The sequence below is a fragment of the Saccopteryx leptura genome, chromosome 2, assembly GCF_036850995.1.
Source record: "Saccopteryx leptura isolate mSacLep1 chromosome 2, mSacLep1_pri_phased_curated, whole genome shotgun sequence".
NCBI lineage: Eukaryota > Metazoa > Chordata > Mammalia > Chiroptera > Emballonuridae > Saccopteryx > Saccopteryx leptura.
In genome coordinates, this window is record NC_089504.1 from 281,592,171 (window position 1) to 281,613,000 (window position 20,830).

A 20,830-nucleotide genomic window follows, 5' to 3' on the forward strand; every position below is an offset into this window, starting at 1 on the left:
GGGCTTGCCCAGTCCAGGTACATACTCAAGAAGCAACTGCGGCAAGTTGATGCTCCCTGCCACTCCCCTCTTTTCTTTCTCTCAAATCAATAAAGAAAATCTTAAAAAAAAAAAAAAAAAGAATACTCTGGGCCAGACAGACCTGCTTTTGAGTTCCAGCACCGTCACTAGTTCACTATGTGACAGTGGGACATTACTTAATATCCATAAGCCTTGATTTCTTCAGTTTTAAAGGACAAAATATCTACCATACCTGATAAGTCCTGAGCCCAGTGCTTGGCACTTTGCAAATAATTGCTCAATAAAGCTGGTTATTAGAAATCATCATCACCATTATTGTTCTTTATTTTTATTTTTTGCATTTTTCTGAAGTGAGAAGCGAGGGGGAAGCAGACAGACTCTCGCATGTGCTGTAAGAGGATCCACCCGGCGTTGCCCACCAGAGGGCGATGCTCAGCACCTCTTGGACGTTGCTCTGCTGCAACAGGAGCCATTCTAGCGCCTGAGGCGGAGGCCATGGAGCCATCCTCAGTACCTGTGCCATCTCTGCTCCAATGGAGCCTTGGCTGCAGGAAGGGAAGAGAGAGACAGAGATGAAGGAGAAGGGGAGAAATGGAGAAACAGATGGGCGCTTCTCCTGTGTGCTGGGCCAGGAATCGATCATGGGACATCCACACGCCAGGCTAACACTCTACCACTGAGCCAGTAAGCCAGGGATGATTTTTGTTTTATTAAACAAGAACATAAGAATAGCAAATGACAGCCCGATCAGGTGGTGGCGCAGTGGATAGAGCATCAAACTGGGATGTGATGGACCCAGGTTCGAGACCCCGAGGTTGCCAGCTTGAGTATGGGCTCATCTGGTTTCAGCAATGCTCACCAGCTTGGACCCAAGGTCACTGGCTCGAGGAAGGAGTTACTCGGCTAATGAAGGCCCAAGGTCAAGGCACATATGAGAAATCAATCAATGAACAACTAAGGTATCGCAAAGAAATACTAATGATTGATGCTTCTCATCTCTCCCCATTCCTTTCTGTTTGTCCCTATCTATCCCTCCTTCTCACTCTCTGTCTCTGTAAAAAAAAAAAGAAAAGCAAATGACAAATCAAAGAAAGTTGTTCAATTATGCAAAGGAGATGCAAAACCAACTTCTATTTCATTGGTGAAAATGCACTATACAAAAGGCAGAAAGTACTGGAGTTCTGCACATTCCCTGATCTCCTAATTTTTGTGAGCAGTGTATAAGATATATGAACTATAGTCACTTAAAGTTTGAAGATACTTAACAAACTTGTGAGGAAAACAAGTTAAAATAAGTAGCATGCACTAAGCACCAGATATAAAATTATCAACATGTTCCAAACAGTGGGATCTTTGTGGAAAACATTTTTCAGGGACCGGAAATAGGCAAGGGGTGGCATCAATCTACGAGTTCTGGTTAGAACACATTTGATGTAAGATTTTTAAAAAAATCGGCACAGACTGAGTTCCTATTAGATAGAAGGCACCGCTCAAGTAACAAATAAATGAAGGGCATGATACACACCATAAAGAGATGTAGAGTCACATTAGGCTTTGCACCTGCTTCTGTGGAATGATCCCTACTACTTGCCAACCCCAACCCTCAACCCTCTTAACTCTTACTATGTCCATCTTACACCAAACCCCTTTTAAAAGTTATGACTGTACCCTATATTCCTCTTTCACAGTTCTTACCACAGCTGCAATTTTCTATTAATTGTAAACTTATTTGACTAACATCTGTCTCTCTCAGACATTAAGTGCCATATGACTGGGATTCAGGTCAGTGTTTGGTCAGCAGGGACCTAGTGACTTAGCACAGCACCTGGCATGTATGATGGTCAAGGAATGCAGCAAAAGAGAGAAGTGGGAGGGAAGGAACTTGCCTAAAGTTCACACAGCTAGTATGCTTAGAGTTTGTATGTTTGATAAATAACCATAAAAATTTTATATATTTCACAAGACATGGAATAATTAGCTATTAAAAACAGAACAGACACAAACACCACTGTTTTGGGAAGAGATTATTTCCACTTGTTAAGGTCTGGGAAGAGTTCACAGAGGGACTGAGGTTTGAGCTCAGCATTAAAGGACAATTAGTATTTAGCCTGACCAGGCGGTGGCACAGTGGATAGAGCGTCGGACTGGGATGCGGAGGACCCAGGTTCGAGACCCCGAGGTCGCCAGTTTGAGTGCGGGCTCATCTGGCTTGAGCAAAAAAAAAAAAAAAGCTCGCCAGCTTGGACCCAAGGTCGCTGGCTTGAGCAAGAGGTTACTCAGTCTGCTGAAGGCCCGCGGTCAAGGCACATATGAGAAAGCAATCAATGAACACCTAAAAAAGTGTTGCAACGAAATACTGATGATTGATACTTCTTATCTCTCTCCGTTCCTGTCTGTCCCTATCTATCCCTCTCTCTGACTCTTCCTCTGTCCCTGTAAAAAAAAAAAAAAAATTAAAGGACAAATAGTATTTAAATAAATGAAGAGAAATAGAATTTCTTGTAGGTGGTATAGCATGAGCAAAAGTATTGCAGGAAGAAAGCACAAAGCACATTTAAGGGACGGTTCATAAACCTAGAATTGAGGGCTTTATAGGTGAAGAGGCACACTCAGAGGGCTAACCGGACATGGTTATATAAAGGCATTATTTACAAAGATGTGGCCAGGGTTAATAAACCAACAAAGGAATTGGTTAATGAACCAACAAAGGAATTGTGAAGCACACAGGGACTCGCAGCAGCAGTAGGAAGCCTTTAGTAGTTTTAAACCTAAAGGGACAGTTATTAGAACCTGGTAAGAGTTGTAGCCAAAGGAGAGGGTTACAAGCTTCAGTGGAAGCCGTGGCCTTAGGTAGAGGAACTCAGCCACTAGCTAAGACCTGCTAGTGCCTCCCTCAGGCCTATTCCAATGGGAAGCCACAGGGCCAGGGAGCTCATGTAATGCTGCCCATAGTGGTTAGCCATGCAGAGCACAGATAGGGCAAAAAGATGGAAAGTAAATCTGGAAATGTAATGAGAGCATATAGAGCATAGTGACCAAGGTCAAGATTCTGGGTAAGGATGCTGTCGGTGAGTTATCCATGTCTTTGCTTTCCCTAGCCATTGGTCCTAAATAGATGGGAACCTAGAGGCAGACAGTGAAATGGAAAAATAGGAAACACTGTAATAGTTCAAGAGATAATGAACAGTTAAGTATATGAAACATGTAGCTCTTTCAGGGAGAGGTGAGAGGATAGAATCCCTAAGTCCTATGCACAAAGCTCAATATGACCTTAGATTCTGTGAACTTTTCCCACCTAGAAATAGTAATGAAAATCAAATCACCCTGTCCAATTTATTTTACTGGACTCCATTCCCTTCTTTGTTCCTGCAACTACTATCTACATTTCACTCCTTTGACTTCAGTGATCCAAACTTAGTTTCTTTTTTGTTTTTCCAGTGAGAGAGAGAGAGAGCGAGAAACAGATGGACAGATAAACAGGAAGGAAGAGAGATGAGAAGCATCAACTTGTAGTTGTGGCACTTTTAATTGTTCATTGATTGCTCTCTCATTCATGCCTTGACTGGGAGGCTCCAGCAAGCCAGCGACCCCTTGCTCAAGCCAGAGAACTTGGGCTCAAGCCAGCGACCATGGGGTCGGGTCATGTCTATGGTCCCACACTGAACCCCTCAACCCTGCAGTGAAGCTGGTGAGTTCGAGCTCCAGCCCGATGAGCCTGCACTCAAGTTGGCAACCTTGGGGTTTTGAACCTGGGTCTCCAGAGTCCCAGGTCGATGCTCTATCCACTGTGCAACCACCTGGTCAGGCCAAACTTAGTTTCTTTTGATTAGTCGTTTCCTTATCTGCCAAGATTCGGTGCCTCCCCACTCTATTAGGGCAGCTCTACAGAGACAAATTGCATGAGGCCTTTCTGCCATCCCACCTAAACCAATCCAGCCAGGGGGGAACCCTTACTTAGTTAATCATCAGACATCTACTTTCCATATCCTCTACTTTCTTGGACCAAGTCTCACTTTTCTGGCAGAGGAAAAGAACAAATCAGAGATAGAGTCATAGAGAGACTAGCAGAAAGATTCAGACAAGAAATCAGTGAGAGGAGGCAGAGAAAGAAATCAGAATTCATCATTAACAACTGCTTTGAAGGTTAGCAACATAGTGACTAAGAATACTCCGGGGCCATGCCTGACCTGCGGTTAGTGGTGCAGTGGATAAGGTGTCAACCTGGAATGCTGAGGTTGCCAGTTGGAAACCCCGGGCTTGCCCAGTCCAGGTACATACTCAAGAAGCAACTGCAGCAAGTTGATGCTCCCTGCCACTCCCCTCTTTTCTTTCTCTCTCTCAAATCAATAAAGAAAATCTTAAAAAAAAAAAAAAAAGAATACTCTGGGCCAGACAGACCTGCTTTTGAGTTCCAGCACCGTCACTAGTTCACTATGTGACAGTGGGACATTACTTAATATCCATAAGCCTTGATTTCTTCAGTTTTAAAGGACAAAATATCTACCATACCTGATAAGTCCTGAGCCCAGTGCTTGGCACTTTGCAAATAATTGCTCAATAAAGCTGGTTATTAGAAATCATCATCACCATTATTGTTCTTTATTTTTATTTTTTGCATTTTTCTGAAGTGAGAAGCGAGGGGGAAGCAGACAGACTCTCGCATGTGCTGTAAGAGGATCCACCCGGCGTTGCCCACCAGAGGGCGATGCTCAGCACCTCTTGGACGTTGCTCTGCTGCAACAGGAGCCATTCTAGCGCCTGAGGCGGAGGCCATGGAGCCATCCTCAGTACCTGTGCCATCTCTGCTCCAATGGAGCCTTGGCTGCAGGAAGGGAAGAGAGAGACAGAGATGAAGGAGAAGGGGAGGAATGGAGAAGCAGATGGGCGCTTCTCCTATGTGCTCTCTCTAGGAATTGAACCCGGGACTTCCACATTCCAGGAAGATGCTCTACCGCTGAGCCAACCAGCCAGGGCCACCATTATTGTTCTTTAAATGGTGATGTATCCTTGTATATATGGCTACTATAACACACACAAAAAATGTTTAAAAGTAATTATTTATATAAGGCATATAATTACACCAGGGCACATAAAAGGGTAGAGATCAGAATATGAATATGGAATGTAAAAGAGTAACAAAGGATAAATATACGTTGTATGATGGGTGAATGAAGGGTAGTCCTTGGGGAGCTGCAAGCTCAGACCAGATAGATCTTCTACTCTCATTATGCTAGTTTAGAAGACTCCTCTAGGAAACGGGATCAATTTGTAAAATCAAATAAATCAGTATTTACTGAACATTTACCATGTGTCTAAGACTGCAATAAATATAATTAAAACAACAACTTAGGATAAGGTATAATCTCCAACTTCAATACCACTACAATCTCATTGATATGGTTATGAGTAGAACCTAAAGTAAATTATGAAATTCTACAATGTAGACTATAAGTGCAGTAAGTACCCACAGAAGGGAAGTGGCTAATTGGTTGAAGTCCTTGGTGAGAAATTCATGAAAGTAGGGTTAAGGTGGGGTGGGTAAGGGGGCAGAAGTTGAGATAGGTAAAGGATATTTGAAAGAGAAAAAGACTGGGAGTTGGGAGTACTCCAAGGATGCCACTCTAGAGGTATTTTCTTAATATGAATATCTAAAATCAATTCAACTGTTACTGAATGCCTCCTAAGGGTCCAGCAATGTGTTAGATGCTGCGTTATCTAACACATCTAAAGGGCAAAAATAATCTCTGTTCTCAAAGAACTCAAAGTGTACTGATGGGAAACTAGGAAAGAAGAACACACAAAAAGCCGGTTATCACAAAGCAATGTCACAAATACTAAAATAAAGAATGGTCATTCCGTTCTTTATGGGGGTGGAGTGGGGAATGAGGGCTTAAAGAGAAAAAAACGTAAGAATGGTCATTCCACAAAGGAGTTTTGGAGCACTGGGACAGAGGCACTGAACAGGGCTTTTATGTAGCAAGGCAGGGTCTTCTGTGTATGATTTTCTACAACTTAGAGTCTCTCTGCTCTTGTCCATGTCCCCTCAGTTAGTGGAAAAGACTGGCATCTCAATCAAACTGCCTGGTGAAAAAATGAGCTGAGGGCCAAAATATGTTTTTAGAGTGAACATTTGAGCCAAGGCCTGAGAGGTTAAGTAGTGACTGGGGAGAGGAAGGCAACCTTGACAGGAGGAATAATAGCAAATACAGGGGCGGCATTCGGTTCTAACAGAGTTTAGGATTGCTATGAAGCTTCCCTGTCTTCCCATCCCCCCACCTAGGGCTGCCTCAATTCGAATATTTATAAACAACTGTTAATTTCAAAATACATATAAATATTGCATGAGACGTATACAGTGGTGAAATTCAAAATAATTTAACAACTAGTTCTCTGCCTTAATGACCATTTTAAGTTTATAAAAACGATATACTGAAAGGTAGTTTATTATTTCATGCATTTAATACTTAAATAAAAACAAAAGAGGTACACAAAACCAGATTCTAAGACAGTTTTAAAATATTAATGAAAAAATATTAATACCTGACAAAAAACAATAAAAATGGGCCCTGGCTGGTTGGCTCAACGGTAGAGCATTGGCCTGGCGTGCAGGAGTCCTGGGTTTGATTCCTGGCCAGGGCACACAGGAGAAGCGCCCATCTGCTTCTCCACCCCTCCCCCTCTCCTTCCTCTCTGTCTCTCTCTTCCCCTCCTGCAGCCAAGGCTCCATTGGAGCAAAGTTGGCCCAGGCGCTGAGGATGGCTCCATGGCCTCTGCCTCAGGTGCTAGAATGGCTCTGGATGCAACAGAGCGACGCCCCAGAGGGGCAGAATATCGCCCCCTGGTGGGCATGCCGGGTGGATCCCGGTCAGGCGCATGTGGGAGTCTGACTGCCTCACCGTTTCCAGCTTCGGGAAAATGAAAAAAACAAACAAACAAAAAACAAACAAAAAAAAACAATAAAAATGTTATTTAAGATATTCCTATATTGTTTCTTGAGTGGCGAGATCACTTTCAATTTTTTTCACTTGTGTATGGAATGAAAACATCACTATGGGCTCTAAGAATACACTATTGCACAGATGAACATTAAAAAAGAGTAAGGGGGCCCTGGCCTGTTGGCTCAGCGGTAGAGCGTCGGCCTGGCGTGCGGGGGACCCGGGTTCGATTCCCGGCCAGGGCACATAGGAGAAGCGCTCATTTGCTTCTCCACCCCCCCCCCCCTTCCTCTCTGTCTCTCTCTTCCCCTCCCGCAGCCAAGGCTCCATTGGAGCAAAGATGGCCTGGGCGCTGGGGATGGCTCCTTGGCCTCTGCCCCAGGCGCTAGAGGGGCTCTGGTCGCGGCAGAGCGACGCCCCGGAGGGGCAGAGCATCGCCCCATGGTGGGCAGAGCAGCGCCCCTGGTGGGCGTGCTGGGTGAATCCCGGTCGGGCGCATGCGGGAGTCTGTCTGACTGTCTCGCCCCGTTTCCAGCTTAAAAAAAAAAAAAAAAAAAAGAGTAAGGAATGTAAATATGTGATTTCCACATTGGGCGGCTGCCCAGGCACCCACCTTAAAGAGAACCCTGACTACAAGTGCCACCCAACTCAACAAAAAATTAGGTATGGATGGGTTCCGCCCAACCTGTGCGAACTGGCTGAATCCCACCACTGGATGTACACGTCCTGGGCTCCTGTCAACCCATCCTAGCCCATCCTGGGGCTCACAAAACCCCGGGATGACTCGCGAGCTGGAGGAGTAAAGCATGTGAAGCTATCACAGGTTTAATTTTCCTTCGCTCCATTTTTCACACTTTGGTTTCCTGCCCTGGCCTGAGGAATGTAGCTCGCAGCTCGCTCCGTATCAGTTGTCTGGCTCGGCCCGCCGGAGTTTGGGCGAGGAAATAGGGGTCACTCACACAAGAAACTCCAGCTCTGCTCGGTAAAATGACAGCCCGGCAAGCATTAAGAGGCCTTCCCCAAGGACCGGAAATAACGCCCCCAGGAGGAGAACCAAAACCGAGACAGCCAATCCAGAGCAAGGTAGTTTACAGGCGGGGGAGGGGGGGGGGGGTCACAAAAAGCCCGGCGTGGGGCACGCGACCGGAAGCAGCGCAGGGGCGGGCTTGATGCCGGAAGTGCTGGCTTGCTATTGTTTCGGTTGGCCGCGAAGCTGGTGGGAGTTGCACTGGCAACCGGAGGCGAGGAGCCGGAGGAAAGGTTAGCTGTTGAAAGCAGTTTGGCGCTGGGGGGAGCGGCTGTGGCGCTGTCAGATCATGAGCCGGACCAAGCACTTGGCAGAATGGTTCCTGAGCTGGTCGGTACGCCCCTCCAGGGTGTTTGGTGTGGCCTTCCTTGCCCGAGTGGCCCTGGTTTTCTATGGGGTCTTCCAGGACCGAATCTTGTTCGTTAGGTACACGGACATCGACTACCAAGTCTTCACGGACGCGGCACGTTTCGTCACAGAAGGCCGCTCCCCTTACCTGAGGGCGACCTACCGATACACTCCACTGCTGGGGTGGCTCCTCACTCCCAACATCTACCTCAGTGAACTCTTTGGAAAGTTTCTCTTCGTCGGCTGCGACCTCCTGGCGGCTTTCCTCTTATACCGCCTGCTGCTTCTTAAGGGGTTGGGTTGCCGCCAGGCTTGCGGTTACTGTGCCTTTTGGCTTCTTAACCCGCTCCCTATGGCAGTATCCAGCCGAGGCAATGCGGACTCGATGGTCGCCTCCCTGGTGCTTACGGCCCTGTACCTAATAGAAAAAAGACTCCTCGCGTGTGCTGCTGTATTCTATGGTTTTGCAGTGCATATGAAGATGTATCCGGTGACCTACATCCTTCCTATAGCCCTCCATTTGCTTCCAGAACGCGACGATGAGGAAAGCCTCGGTCCGTCCCGGTATTCCTTCCTGACTCGTTTTTACGCATTGCTGAAGAGGCTGTGTGATCCGGCTGTGCTGCTCTTTGTAGCAGTTGCTGGACTCACATTTTTTGCTCTGGGTTTCGGTTTTTACTATAAATATGGTTGGGAATTTTTGGAGCACACCTACCTTTATCACCTGACTAGACGGGATATACGTCACAACTTTTCTCCATACTTCTACATGCTGTATTTGACTGCAGAGAGCAAGTGGAGTTTTTTCCTGGGAATTGCTGCGTTCCTACCACAGCTGATCTTGCTTTCAGCGGTGTCTTTCGCCTTTTACAGAGACCTTGTCTTTTGTTGTTTTCTTCACACGTCTATTTTTGTGACTTTTAACAAAGTCTGCACCTCCCAGTACTTTCTTTGGTACCTATGCCTACTGCCCCTTGTGATGCCACTGGTGAGAATGCCTTGGAAAAGAGCTGTGGTTCTCCTAATGCTATGGTTTATAGGGCAGGCCTTATGGCTGGCTCCTGCATATGCTCTTGAGTTCCAAGGACAGAACACCTTTTTGTTTATCTGGTTAGCTGGTTTGTTCTTCCTTCTTATCAACTGTTCCATCCTAATACAAATTATTTCCCATTACAAGGAAGAACCCCTGACAGAGAGACTCAAATATGAGTAATATATGCACCAGTTCTGCCACTTTTATTACATTCTGATTGTTCTGAATAGACATGGAGAGAGCTTTGGAAAAATTTTTTGACCATCCTAAGCACTCTAGTGAAAGTTCAGTTGGGAGCATAATACCCTGTTCTAAGAAATTGAAATGAATTTGCCTTATGTATAAAAGGGGACTTAGGATGCTGGCTAGGTAGCTCTGTTGGTTAGAGCATAATTAAGACTTGGGGATTAATCCTGGGTCAGGGCACATGCAAGAATCAGCCAATGACAGCTGACTGGTGGTGGCGCAGTGGATGAAGCCTCCACCCAGGAGGCTGAGGTCGTGGTTGGAAACTCCCGAGGTCACTGGCTTTGGGTTCAGGCTCTGGGCTTGAGTGTGAGCTTGCCAGCATGCTCAGCTTGATCCCAAGGTCACTGGCTTGGCTTGAGCCCTCTAGTCAAGGCACATGGGAGAAGCAATTAATGAACTACTGAAGTGAAGCAAGTAGGAGTTGACGCTTCTTATCTCTATCCTCCCTCTCAAAAAAAAAAAAAAATCAATCATTGGCGGCATGAATAAGTGGAACAAATCTGTTTCAATCTCTCCCTCTCAAAATAATCAATAAAAATCTTTTAAAAAGGGGGACTCAGTAATTGATGTTCACCCTTTAGGAAATGGAAGGGCTGATGAAATTATTGATATTAAAAGGTTTTTAGAATGTTGGGCAGATAAAATATATTATGCTCACTTTGTTAAAGATGGCACTGCCCACGTGGAAGCCAGTCGCTCAGGTCATGGTATTGGTTGCCCTTCTTGCTTGGCATAGGCGTGATCATATTAATGTGTGTTGGGGGCTGGCTGTGGGCAGGCAGGATCCTTGTAGCCTGGGGCTCGGTTTTGGAACTAAGCCTTTCCCACCCTTTTTGATGTGGGGTGGTGCACTCTCATGAGGAATCCCATTATGCCTCAGATAAGTGACTTTGTATCAGAGACTTCCTTGTTTGTATATTGGATTAAAGGTTTTGGTTTCTACACTATAAAGTAGGGCAGACCGGGAGCTTGCTCTCTCTCTGTTCCTGAGATTAGCATTAGAGGAGAGAGCAGAGGAGGAGAGCAGATCAAGGCCATGTGGAGGAGAGAGGAAGCAGCCAAGATGGCAGAATGCTAAAGGAGAAGCCAGTTTGTGCAGAGAGAAGGAGATGGGGAACAGAAGTGAGTAAGTCTGGTGAGCTAGAAACCTTTGATTCTAGGAAACTCAGATGAAGTCAGTAGCTTTGTGAGTACTGAATGAGTGGGTTTTGGAGCCCAGTGTGTGTTTTTACTTGCCTGCTGGGTGCAAGCTAGGATTAAAGATAATGGCCCACCAGTTCTTGGCTCCGTTGTTTCATTACCATCTGTCCGAATCTAATGCGAACTTGCATGGGCCAGGTAGCTGTGATGGTGGCCATGGCTACTGATTTTACGTAGAAAAATACAGGAGTGTAGTCAGAGACATAACGTCTAAGTATTTGTTCCAGTTATACTATGCTGCTGTCTGAAGCAGTCATATCTTTTAACACCCGCTTTCTTTCTAAAGCGTGCTGATAGCTGTGAAAACTCACAAAATGTTCCTAAAGTATAGCTTTTAGACATAAAGTGAAAAATAATATGAGAACATCAGGAAAGCAAATAACAAGTCAAAGAAAGTTGTTTGATTATGCAAATGAGATGCAAAACCAGCTTTTGTTTCATTGGTGAAAATGCACTGTACAAAGGGCAGAAAGTACTGGAGTATCTGCATGGTCCCTGATCCGCTAATTTTTGTGAGCAGTGTAGCATATTTTGATGTTTGATGTTCACAAACTATTAGGACATTTTACTGTTCTCTTATACCCCTTTGTTTTTAATTTTATGATTGTTAAATATTTTTCAACTAGAAATTAATTTAATCAAATGTTATCTATGTTGTAAAAATGAATATTAGTAGATTTTAGGTGAGTTTGATTTTATGATTGTGATTTTATTTTATTTATTTTTTAAAGATTTTATTGATTGATTTTAGAGAAAGGACAGAGAGAGAAAGGGGAGTTGAGGGGGAAGAGCGGGAACTATTAAGTCATAGTTGCTTCTTCTATGTGCCTTGACCAGGCAAGCCCGGCGTTTTAAACCAGCGACCTATTTCAGGTTGACGCTTTATCCACTGCACCACTACAGGTCAGACATGATTGTGATTTTAGAAGGTGAATAATTTAATAACGTTGTTAAATTTCTCCTGCTCTGCAGTGTGCATTCATACAAGTAAAATTCATGACTTGGACTGATTGCATGGTATAAGAGAGCTCAAATTTAGATAGCTTAGGCTCACATCCCAGTGTGTGGCTTTGGGCAAGATTCTTTTATCTTGATAAATTAGTTTTTGATCTGTGAAATGGGATGATAATATAATTCTCATAGAATTTTCAAGATTAAATGAGGTGATAATATCCAAAGTGCTTGTGCTGATATAGAACAGGCTTGTTGGTCAAATAAGTTTTTTTTTTTTTTTTTTTTTGTATTTTTCTGAAGTTGGAAACCGGGAGGCAGTCAGACAGACTCCCGCCTGTGCCCGACCGGGATCCACCCGGCATGCCCACCAGGGGGCAATGCTCTGTCACAACCAGAGCCATTCTAGTGCCTGAGGCAGAGGCCATGGAGCCATCCTCAGTGCCCGGGCCAACTTTTGCTCCAATGGAGCCTTGGCTGCGGGAGGGGAAGAGAGAGACAGAGAGAAAGGAGAGGGGGAGGGGTGGAGAAGCAGATGGGCACTTCTCCTGTGTGCCCTGGCTGGGAATCGAACCCCGGACTCCTGCACGCCAGGCCTTCGCTCTACCACTGAGCCAACTGGCCAGGGCCTCAAATAAGTTTTTAAATATGATATATATGTTTGCTCGCTTATAGTTTGTATTGGGTGTGGGGGACAGGCTTGTATGCAGGCCGGGTCGTTATAGCCTAAGGCTTATTAGTTTTAAGACTAAGCTTTTCCCCACACCCTTGACTGATTGCATGATGTGGGGTGGTGTACTCTTATGAGGAATCCCATTATGCCTCAGATAAGTGACTTTGTGTCAGAGACTTCTTTGTATATTGGATTAAAGGTTTTGGTTTCTACACTATAAAATGGGCAGACCAGGAGCTTGCTCTCTCTCAGTTCCTGAGATTAGCATTAAAGAGGAGAGCAGAGAGAGACCGCGTGGAAGAGGCCAGGAGAAGCAGCCAAGATGGTGGAGTGTTGAAGGAGAAGCCAGTTTGTGCAGAGTTTGTGCAGAGAGAAGGAGATGGGGAACAGAGGTGAATAAGTCTGGTGAGCTAGAAACCTTTGATTCTAGGAAACTCAGATAAGTCAGTAGCTTTGTGAGTACTGAATGAGTGGGTTTTGGAGCCTAGTGTGTGTTTTTACTTGCCTGCCGGGTGCAAGCTAGGATTAAAGGTAATGGCCCACCAGTTCTCAGCTTCATTGTTTCATTACCGTCTGTCCGAATCCTATGTGAACCTGCATGGGCCAGGCAGCTGTCAGGATGGCCGTGGCTACTGGCTTTACAAAGCTATTCCCGATTGCCTCCCTAGCTTTAACATCTGTTTACAAGTCTTTAAAGAAGGAGCTCCTTTTTTAGTCTAGACTTAAGCGTTTTTTCCCCTAACCTAATGGATATAGGATAAGAACCTGGATTTATACTAAATAATTGTTTTAACTGTTACAAAGTACTGCTATTTGTGGGTTACGCAGAGACAATCTGCGTGTTACATAGAGACACCAGGCAGGCTACAGAAGAAATTTGAGGGTTTATTAATTAGCCGGCTAGCTAGCTACATGGGGCACAGTCCGAAATCATGTAGGCCCTCTTACCGTTCTGAACCTTCTTTTATATAAAATCAAGTACTGGTTGGGGTGGGTAAGGAGGGAGAGCATGGTGCAATAGTCAATTACTGACAAGCTTACAACATCTATCTATAGGATCTATTAAAAGGAAAAAGCATTCTTACACATCAAGACCACAAGATGGCTCACCTCAAATCTAACCAGCTCTGAGGTTTCGCATGTGTAAAATTGAGATGGCGACAGCTACGTAAATATTAAATGAGCAAAAAACCCCCAAACAAACCCACAAGATAACACAGTAGTGATAATTGTTTTACTTACCCGGCAAAAACATTCCCAAATTTTCTAGTTTCTACCCCCATTGCTGTCGCTACAGAATGTTTAGCTTAGGATAAGGAGAGAAGCTAAATGAAATTACCTTCGCTAAAAGTGTTGGGGCTAGCTTATTAGGAAAACCTAATAAAAGGCTTGCTTTAGTTTACAAGTTTTATACATATAAAGAATTTCAAAAGGGATGATTATTAGAAAGCATATAAAATGTTACAGAATGCAGGTTTTTCAAGCAAGGGGAGTGGGCTCGTGATCCCTTTGTCGAGAGCAGTGGTAGTCAGCCTGGTCCCTACTGCCCACTAGTGGGCATTCTAGCTTTCATGGTGGGCGGTTGCGGAGCAAGCAAAGTATAAATAAAAAGATAGATTTAACTATAGTAAGCTTTATAAAGATTTATTCTGCCAAACTTAACGAAAATCCGATATAAAGTACTTGGTAAGTAATTATTATTATATGCTTTAACTTGCTGTAACTCTGCTTTATAAATTTTATAAAATAAAGTTACTTCCCTACTTTATAGATCACCATTACTGTGGAACCGGTGGGCAGTTAGAAAATTTTACTACTAACAGAGATACAAAAGTGGGCGGTAGGTATAAAAAGGTTGACTGCCCCTGGAGAGGTATATATCACTCTCAGGACTCTAGGAGGGGAGGAAGAGTTAGAATCAGTGTAGGAATTTTAATTAAGATATGTAAACATAGTCTCCTAAAGGGTTAAGGATGGGGAAGAGGAAGTTTTCAGATAAATTTTATCCTTCTAGAGAACTATGATTAGTTACTAACTTTTGCCCCTTTAATCTCTTTCTCTGGGTTTTTTCTCCTCAGAAAGGAGGGGTAAGGAGGCCTGACTCTTCCTTTTAAAATACTAATGTTAACAATTTTGCAATTCGTTGGCACCTTATCAGATAACTACCTGTTGCTATAAACTTGATTACTTCTAATCTTGATCTGGTTCTTTGAAAAGATAGTTATATGTGAAAATGTATGTGTAGATTGATCAGATGCCTGCTTCTGGCTTAACAATTTTGTATTTGTGTATTCATTTTATACATTAGCTCAGGGGTCCCCAAACTACAGCCCGCGGGCCACATGTGGCCCCCTGAGGCCATTTATCCGGCCCCCGCCACACTTCCGAAGGGGCACCTCTTTCATTGGTGGTCAGTGAGAGGAGCATAGTTCCCATTGAAATACTGGTCAGTCTATTGATTTAAATTTACTTGTTCTTTATTTTAAATATTGTATTTGTTCCCGTTTTGTTTTTTTACTTTAAAGTAAGTTATGTGCAGTGTGCATAGGGATTTGTTCATAGTTTTTTTTTTATAGTCCGGCCCTCCAACAGTCTGAGGGACAGTGAACTGGCCCTCTGTGTAAAAAGTTTGGGGACCCCTGCATTAGCTAATGCTAATGAGTGGAAGTTTGGCTCATGGCCCTAAATTACACAGCATTTCTTTTCTCTATGTGTTGAAGGGTCATTCAAGGGTTCATGCTTTGTTGATGGAAGCACATATTTTGTTCCTGGATCAGAATCATCAGAGTAGCACAAATGTTCACTTAGCGTTGATCCAGGAGACCCATTCATTTAGTCAAAACAAGCATTCATACTTGTTATCCTGAACAAAAACCATACTAAATGGGAATATTTCTAACTGCTCACTTTTCTAATTATGTATGCTATGTAAAATGAAATGACACTTATAGTGACCATTTAGAAATAATTTAGAGCATGAATATTTGAAGCTCAGTTCATTTCACAAGTGAAATTTTCAATTTTCTCTACTTGTCTATTCTTTTTGGCAATTATGTATAGATCTGGGTACTGTGCCAAGTCCTATAATAGATGAATAAGACAATGTCCAGGTTCTTGAAGAATTAACACTAAAGTCAGAAACATACCTTATTAAAAATATGCTATATGAGACTTTAAATTTATTCCACAACAATTTTGTGATTTTTAAAATGGGGAAGTAGAGGATAATACTCTTCCTAGTTTACAGATTAGAAAATGGAAGCTCAGAAACAAGTGACTTTCCAAGGGCAGACACGTTGTTAATGGCAAGACTAGGCTTTCTAATTCTGTATTTTGCAAGTTCTTATATAGTGACAGGTGATTACAGTGGAAAACATTGGTTTACCAAATGTCATTTAGGAAACCAGACATTATTCTAGTGGACACAGCTGTGAGGCATTCTGTCTTCATGGAGCTTATATCTTCATGAGAGACAAAGGATAAGCAAATACATGATTGTGGTGATTGTCATAATGAAAAAAAAGCAAGATAAGCTAAGGAAGTAGAAAGTGATGGCAGTGAGGAGAGGAGCAGGTGCTGTTTTAAAGTACTTAGAGAAGGATCTGAGGTGGCATTTGAGCAGAGACATGAAAGAAGTGAAGATATGACATTCATGTGGCTATCTGGAGGAAGAGCATACATTTCTGAGTGAAGAGTCCAAAGGTGTTGAGAGAGGAATGAACTTGGCATATTCAAAATATAGCAATAAGGTGAGTATAACTGATTGGTGTAAGCAAGGAACAGACGATTTAATTCACAGCATCCAGTGGAACAACATGAATGCTTGTTGAAAAACACAGTTTACATTAGCTTGTTTACTAGCCTATAATAACAATAACTTTTGGCCCAACCTACTTTTTTCTCTGACTTTTGAGCACATGTTAATTTGTAAGGAAGATAAAAAATATATATAACAACATATTTGAGCAGTGCTACAAAATACTTTATTTTGTAACATGAGGACTTTTAAAAATTCAATTTTTACAAATGAGAATCTCTGAGGCTCAGAATATATGCATTTTGCCGAAGGTCAGAATCAGTACATGAGACAGTACCAGAATGCAGATTTTCGGGAGCCAAATTTATCACTCTATTTCTCTGTACTGCCCTTATCATTTAGATATGGTGAAAAATGATGCTATGGACCCCAGAAGGCAAGAAATTCAGGAAGAAGTTGTTCAACAGATCATTCATTTAGTAAACACTTATTAAGAGCTTACTTTGTGCTAGACACTAAGTTAGGCTGGGGGTATGAGGATAACTATGACAACAGTCCTGGCTTCAAGGAACTCAACAGCATTTAATAGAGGACACATGGAAAGGTGATAATAACTCAGTGTGACTATGGCTAGAGTAAAATACATATGTAGTTGGGAGCACTTCACTAATCCAACAAGGATTAGCTAGTACATAGTGTTAAACAAGGAGGCTATTGGACCGAGGTAGTTCTAATATCTCAGCAGTCTATACAAGCAAACCGAAGCCTCAAGCTTAAAAAATATAAACCTAAGAACAGACAACTAATCACCAACAACCCAGTTTTCCCAAATACTGCAACAGCTTAACCTATAGCCAATAATTTCCTCGCTTTGCCTCCATCTTTATAGAAGTCCTTCCGCTAGCTCCGGTAGGTGGACCACTCCTAGCTACTTCCAGTTTGACATGCTCAATTCAAATCAAGTTTTGCTGAAACTCTTTAAAAATTTTAAATGCCTTATTAGGTGCTGAGATGTTGTTATCTTACCTGTTTTTCTTTCTTACTGAGTAAGTTGTGGGGGCTTTGAAACTTCCTTACTAAAAATCACTTGGTGATTAATTATACTTTTGCTAATCCTTAGCTCACAAGACCTTTTACGATCTGGCTCTGTGTCTCTATCTTCACCTTCCACCTCACCCCACCCTGAAGTCATATCAAATGATACCACCTCTTCATGCCTTTGGTTGAAACAGTCTTTTCATCTCCATGTCTCCTACTCAGTTTAAGGATGACCTTCATAAAACAGCCCTTGATTCAGTACTGATATATCACAGATTATATTGTACTGTAATTTCTCATTTGTCTTGCCATCTAGACTGTGAGTGCCTTAGGGGCAGTGATTATTTCTTATTTATTGTTATTATCTGCCTGGGACTTCCCCAGAACAAAGCAAGGATGGACAGGTGTAACTAATGTCACTGAGTTTCTGGGTCTTCCCCATACTCTTCTAGGTTTGTTGAATTGAGTTGTACACAAATCTGTCAAGTGAGAGCTGGAGATAGTGGGCTTTTTTGCACAGTTAATGGTAGCAGTTGTGAAAAAGGAGCAGTTTCTGGGTGCCTGTCATTTCCAAATGCCCTTAGTATCCACCATTTTCTAAGATAGGATCTTATAATCACCTTTTATTCCTTCTTCTTCACTTCTTATCATTCTCCCCATCTAATCAGTTACTAAGTCCTGTCAGTTCTACCTTTCAATGTCCCTGGAGCCTCTGGCATCTTGTCATCATCATTGCCAAGTCTGTAGTTCAGGCCCTCATTATCTCTCATCTGGAATGGATAGCTTCTGACTGGTTGTCTTGCTTTTCCCGCATCTCTCCTGCCCTTCATTTCACCTCTCATTTATCCTCCCCACTGCTGCCAGAGTGTTTCCAAAGCAGATCTGATCCTGTCACCATCCTGTTAAAAGCATCCTAGAGGACTTTGTGACTTTTAAGAAAAAGTCTAAATTTCTTAGCATCCTCCATCTTGTACTGACTCTTCCTATTCAACCTCACTGTAGTACTCTGGGTAAAAGTTTCCTGAAATTACCACCCTATTAAGCCTTTGCTAATTCTGTTTCTGCCTGGTATGCATCTGTTTTTCTGATTAACTGCTACTCATTTTTCAAGACCCCACTCACAGGCCCCTTCCTCTATCAGGAAGTATGCAAGGTGCACTTACGGAGAGAGATTAAGTATATATTAAAAACAGAAAAATAGAGCCAGAATTGTGTAAGTTTTGGTAAACTCTGTTAATGCAAGTTGTCTGTTAGAGCTGTTTATTCGTTTCTCTCAAGGTCAGCTCTTGGAGGACAAGAATTGTGTTTATATCCTTATACAACATAAGTACTCAATAAATATTTGAGTACTTATGTAATAAATAAAGCTGGAATCGGGAATGAACATGTTTACTGAACACCTACTGGGAAACTTCACACATTTTTATCTCACTTCATTATCAAAACTTTTTGAGGTAAGTATTATTTGTTGACAACGGAACAGGCTCAGATAAACAGTATTTTTTCAAGGTCATAAGCTTATAAGGGATAGAGTTAGGGTTGGAACCTAAATTTGTCTGACTATGAACCTTTCCTCTATTGAGTGATTCTCAGCTAGGGGCAATTTTGCCCCTCCTTACCCCCCACTTTGGAGACAGTTTTGGTTGTCACAACTGGGAGGTGTTACTGGCATTTAGTGGGTAGAGGCCAGGAATGAAGCTAAACATCCTATAATACACAAGAAAGCTCCCACAACAAAGACCTATCTGGCCTCAAATGCCAATAGTGTAAAGGTTGAGAAACACTGCTCTAGCCATGCTGACTGTATTAAAAAATAAATTAACAAAATAAAAGCACCAGGAAGCTGATGAGCCACTGGCACTCGGAGAAAAAAAAAGACTTTCCTTTCCAATATCTGATCTGCCTCCAATCTTATGGTCCTTTCTCCACTGCATCCACCCTGTCTTTCTTTTTTCCATCTTCTCCACTTTTTCATTTTCTCAGCAGACTCTAGTTTAGCTTGGACAAGGCAACCCAGAAAGGTCCAACATTTTAATACCTATTTTCTAATTAGAAGGTAGAATTAGTATGAAAGAAGCTACAGGTTTCGAATTGACAACATTTCTAGAACCTGGGAACCCAGACAAAAATGTCACCTTCAGAAATTGACAACAAATAATGAATGATTAATTATTGTGACAATCTTCCTGGGAAATAACCCACTTAAAAAATTCTTGATAATTGTGCTGCTGCTAAGACTTGGCTGTTTCCTAAGCTCAGCTAGGGCAAGAATGCCTTCCCGTAAGAGAAAGCATTTAAAATGTTGCCCATGTGACATAAACTGTAATCTAGGAAAATGTAAAATGTCCTTGGGGGAAATGTTTGTCCTAATGGAGGAAGCTTTTAATGACTCATAAGTGTAACTGTACTTATTACAGAAGCTTTACCTTTTAATTATTTTTTTCTCAGCACAATAAACTCTAAGAAAGAGGAAGCAGGTTTTTTTTTTTTGTTTGTTTTGTTTTTTAACACCTCTGGCAGCAGAGGTGTTAAAGAAGGATGGGAATTAATGGTAGTGTGTGGGCCCTGGCCGGTTGGCTCAGCGGTAGAGCGTCGGCCTGGCGTGCAGGAGTCCCGGGTTTGATTCCCGGCCAGGGCACACAGGAGAAGCACCCATCTGATTCTCCACCCCTCCCCCTCTCCTTCCTCTCTGTCTCTCTCTTCCCCTCCCGCAGCCGAGGCTCCTTTGGAGCAAGGATGTCTCGGGCCTTGGGGATGGCTCTGTGGCCTCTGCCTCAGGCGCTAGAATGGCTCTGGATGCAACAGAGCGAAGCCCCAGAGGGGCAGAACATTGCCCCCTGGTGGGCATGCCGGGTGGATCCCGGTCGGGCGCATGTGGGAGTCTGTCTGACTGCCTCCCTGTTTCCAACTTCGGAAAAATGGAAAAAAATAAAAAAAAAAAATAATGGTAGTGTGTGTACAGTGTTTGAGGGATGTCACAGAAGTATTATTCCTAGCAAACTGATTGTTAATGAGAAATCAGAAACAAGGCCTGAATTGTAGTGGCGCAGGGGATAAAGTGTTGATTGGGAATGCTGAGGTCGTTGATTCAAAACCCTGAGGTTGCTGGATTGAGCAGAGGATTGTTCACATGATCTCAAACCTTGCCAACTTGAGCCCGAAGGTCACTGGCAGGAAAAATCCAAGGTTTCTGGCTTGACCAAAAGAACACTCTGGCACGGCCCCAGTCAGGTATGTACAAGAAATTCAATGTACAACTCAAGTGAAAGCAACTAGGAGTTGATGCTTCTCATCCTCTCTTTAAAAAAAAAATCAGAAACAAGAATTTTTTTTTTGGAAAGAGAGACAGAGAGATAAGCATCAATTCATAGTTGCAGTGCCTTAGTTCTTTGATTGCTAAAAAACAAGAACTGTCGTTGCATGCAAAATTGTTTGTGTGCCTGTGTGTGTATATGTGTATTTTTTTTGTATGGAAATGTTTGTAGCCTTTATCAGAGGGGTCACCTTCAAAAAGTGAAGAAGTCCACTGCTCTGTAGATTGAAACTTAGTTAATGAGGACAGTGAAATAGAAATAAAACAACCCAGGAAAGGCAAAGA

The 20,830-nt window shown here is 42.9% G+C and overlaps 2 protein-coding genes across 3 annotated transcripts in view; one reads left to right on the forward strand and one right to left on the reverse strand.

Annotated features, from left to right (window-relative positions):
- Positions 1-8,006, reverse strand: part of KCNJ9 (potassium inwardly rectifying channel subfamily J member 9) — a 68,018-nt gene extending 60,012 nt beyond the window's left edge. For both annotated transcript variants that reach the window (XM_066362045.1, XM_066362044.1), the window contains exon 1: positions 7,916-8,006. The gene's annotated coding sequence lies outside the window, so the exon portion shown is untranslated. The remainder of the gene's footprint in view (positions 1-7,915) is intronic.
- Positions 8,007-8,133: 127 nt separating this feature from the next.
- The window catches only part of PIGM (phosphatidylinositol glycan anchor biosynthesis class M), a 44,987-nt gene continuing 32,290 nt past the window's right edge, over positions 8,134-20,830 (forward strand). Inside the window, exon 1 of the mRNA XM_066362049.1 lies at positions 8,134-9,319. Coding sequence (XP_066218146.1) covers positions 8,273-9,319 — 1,047 coding nt within the window. The 5' untranslated portion in view covers positions 8,134-8,272. The remainder of the gene's footprint in view (positions 9,320-20,830) is intronic.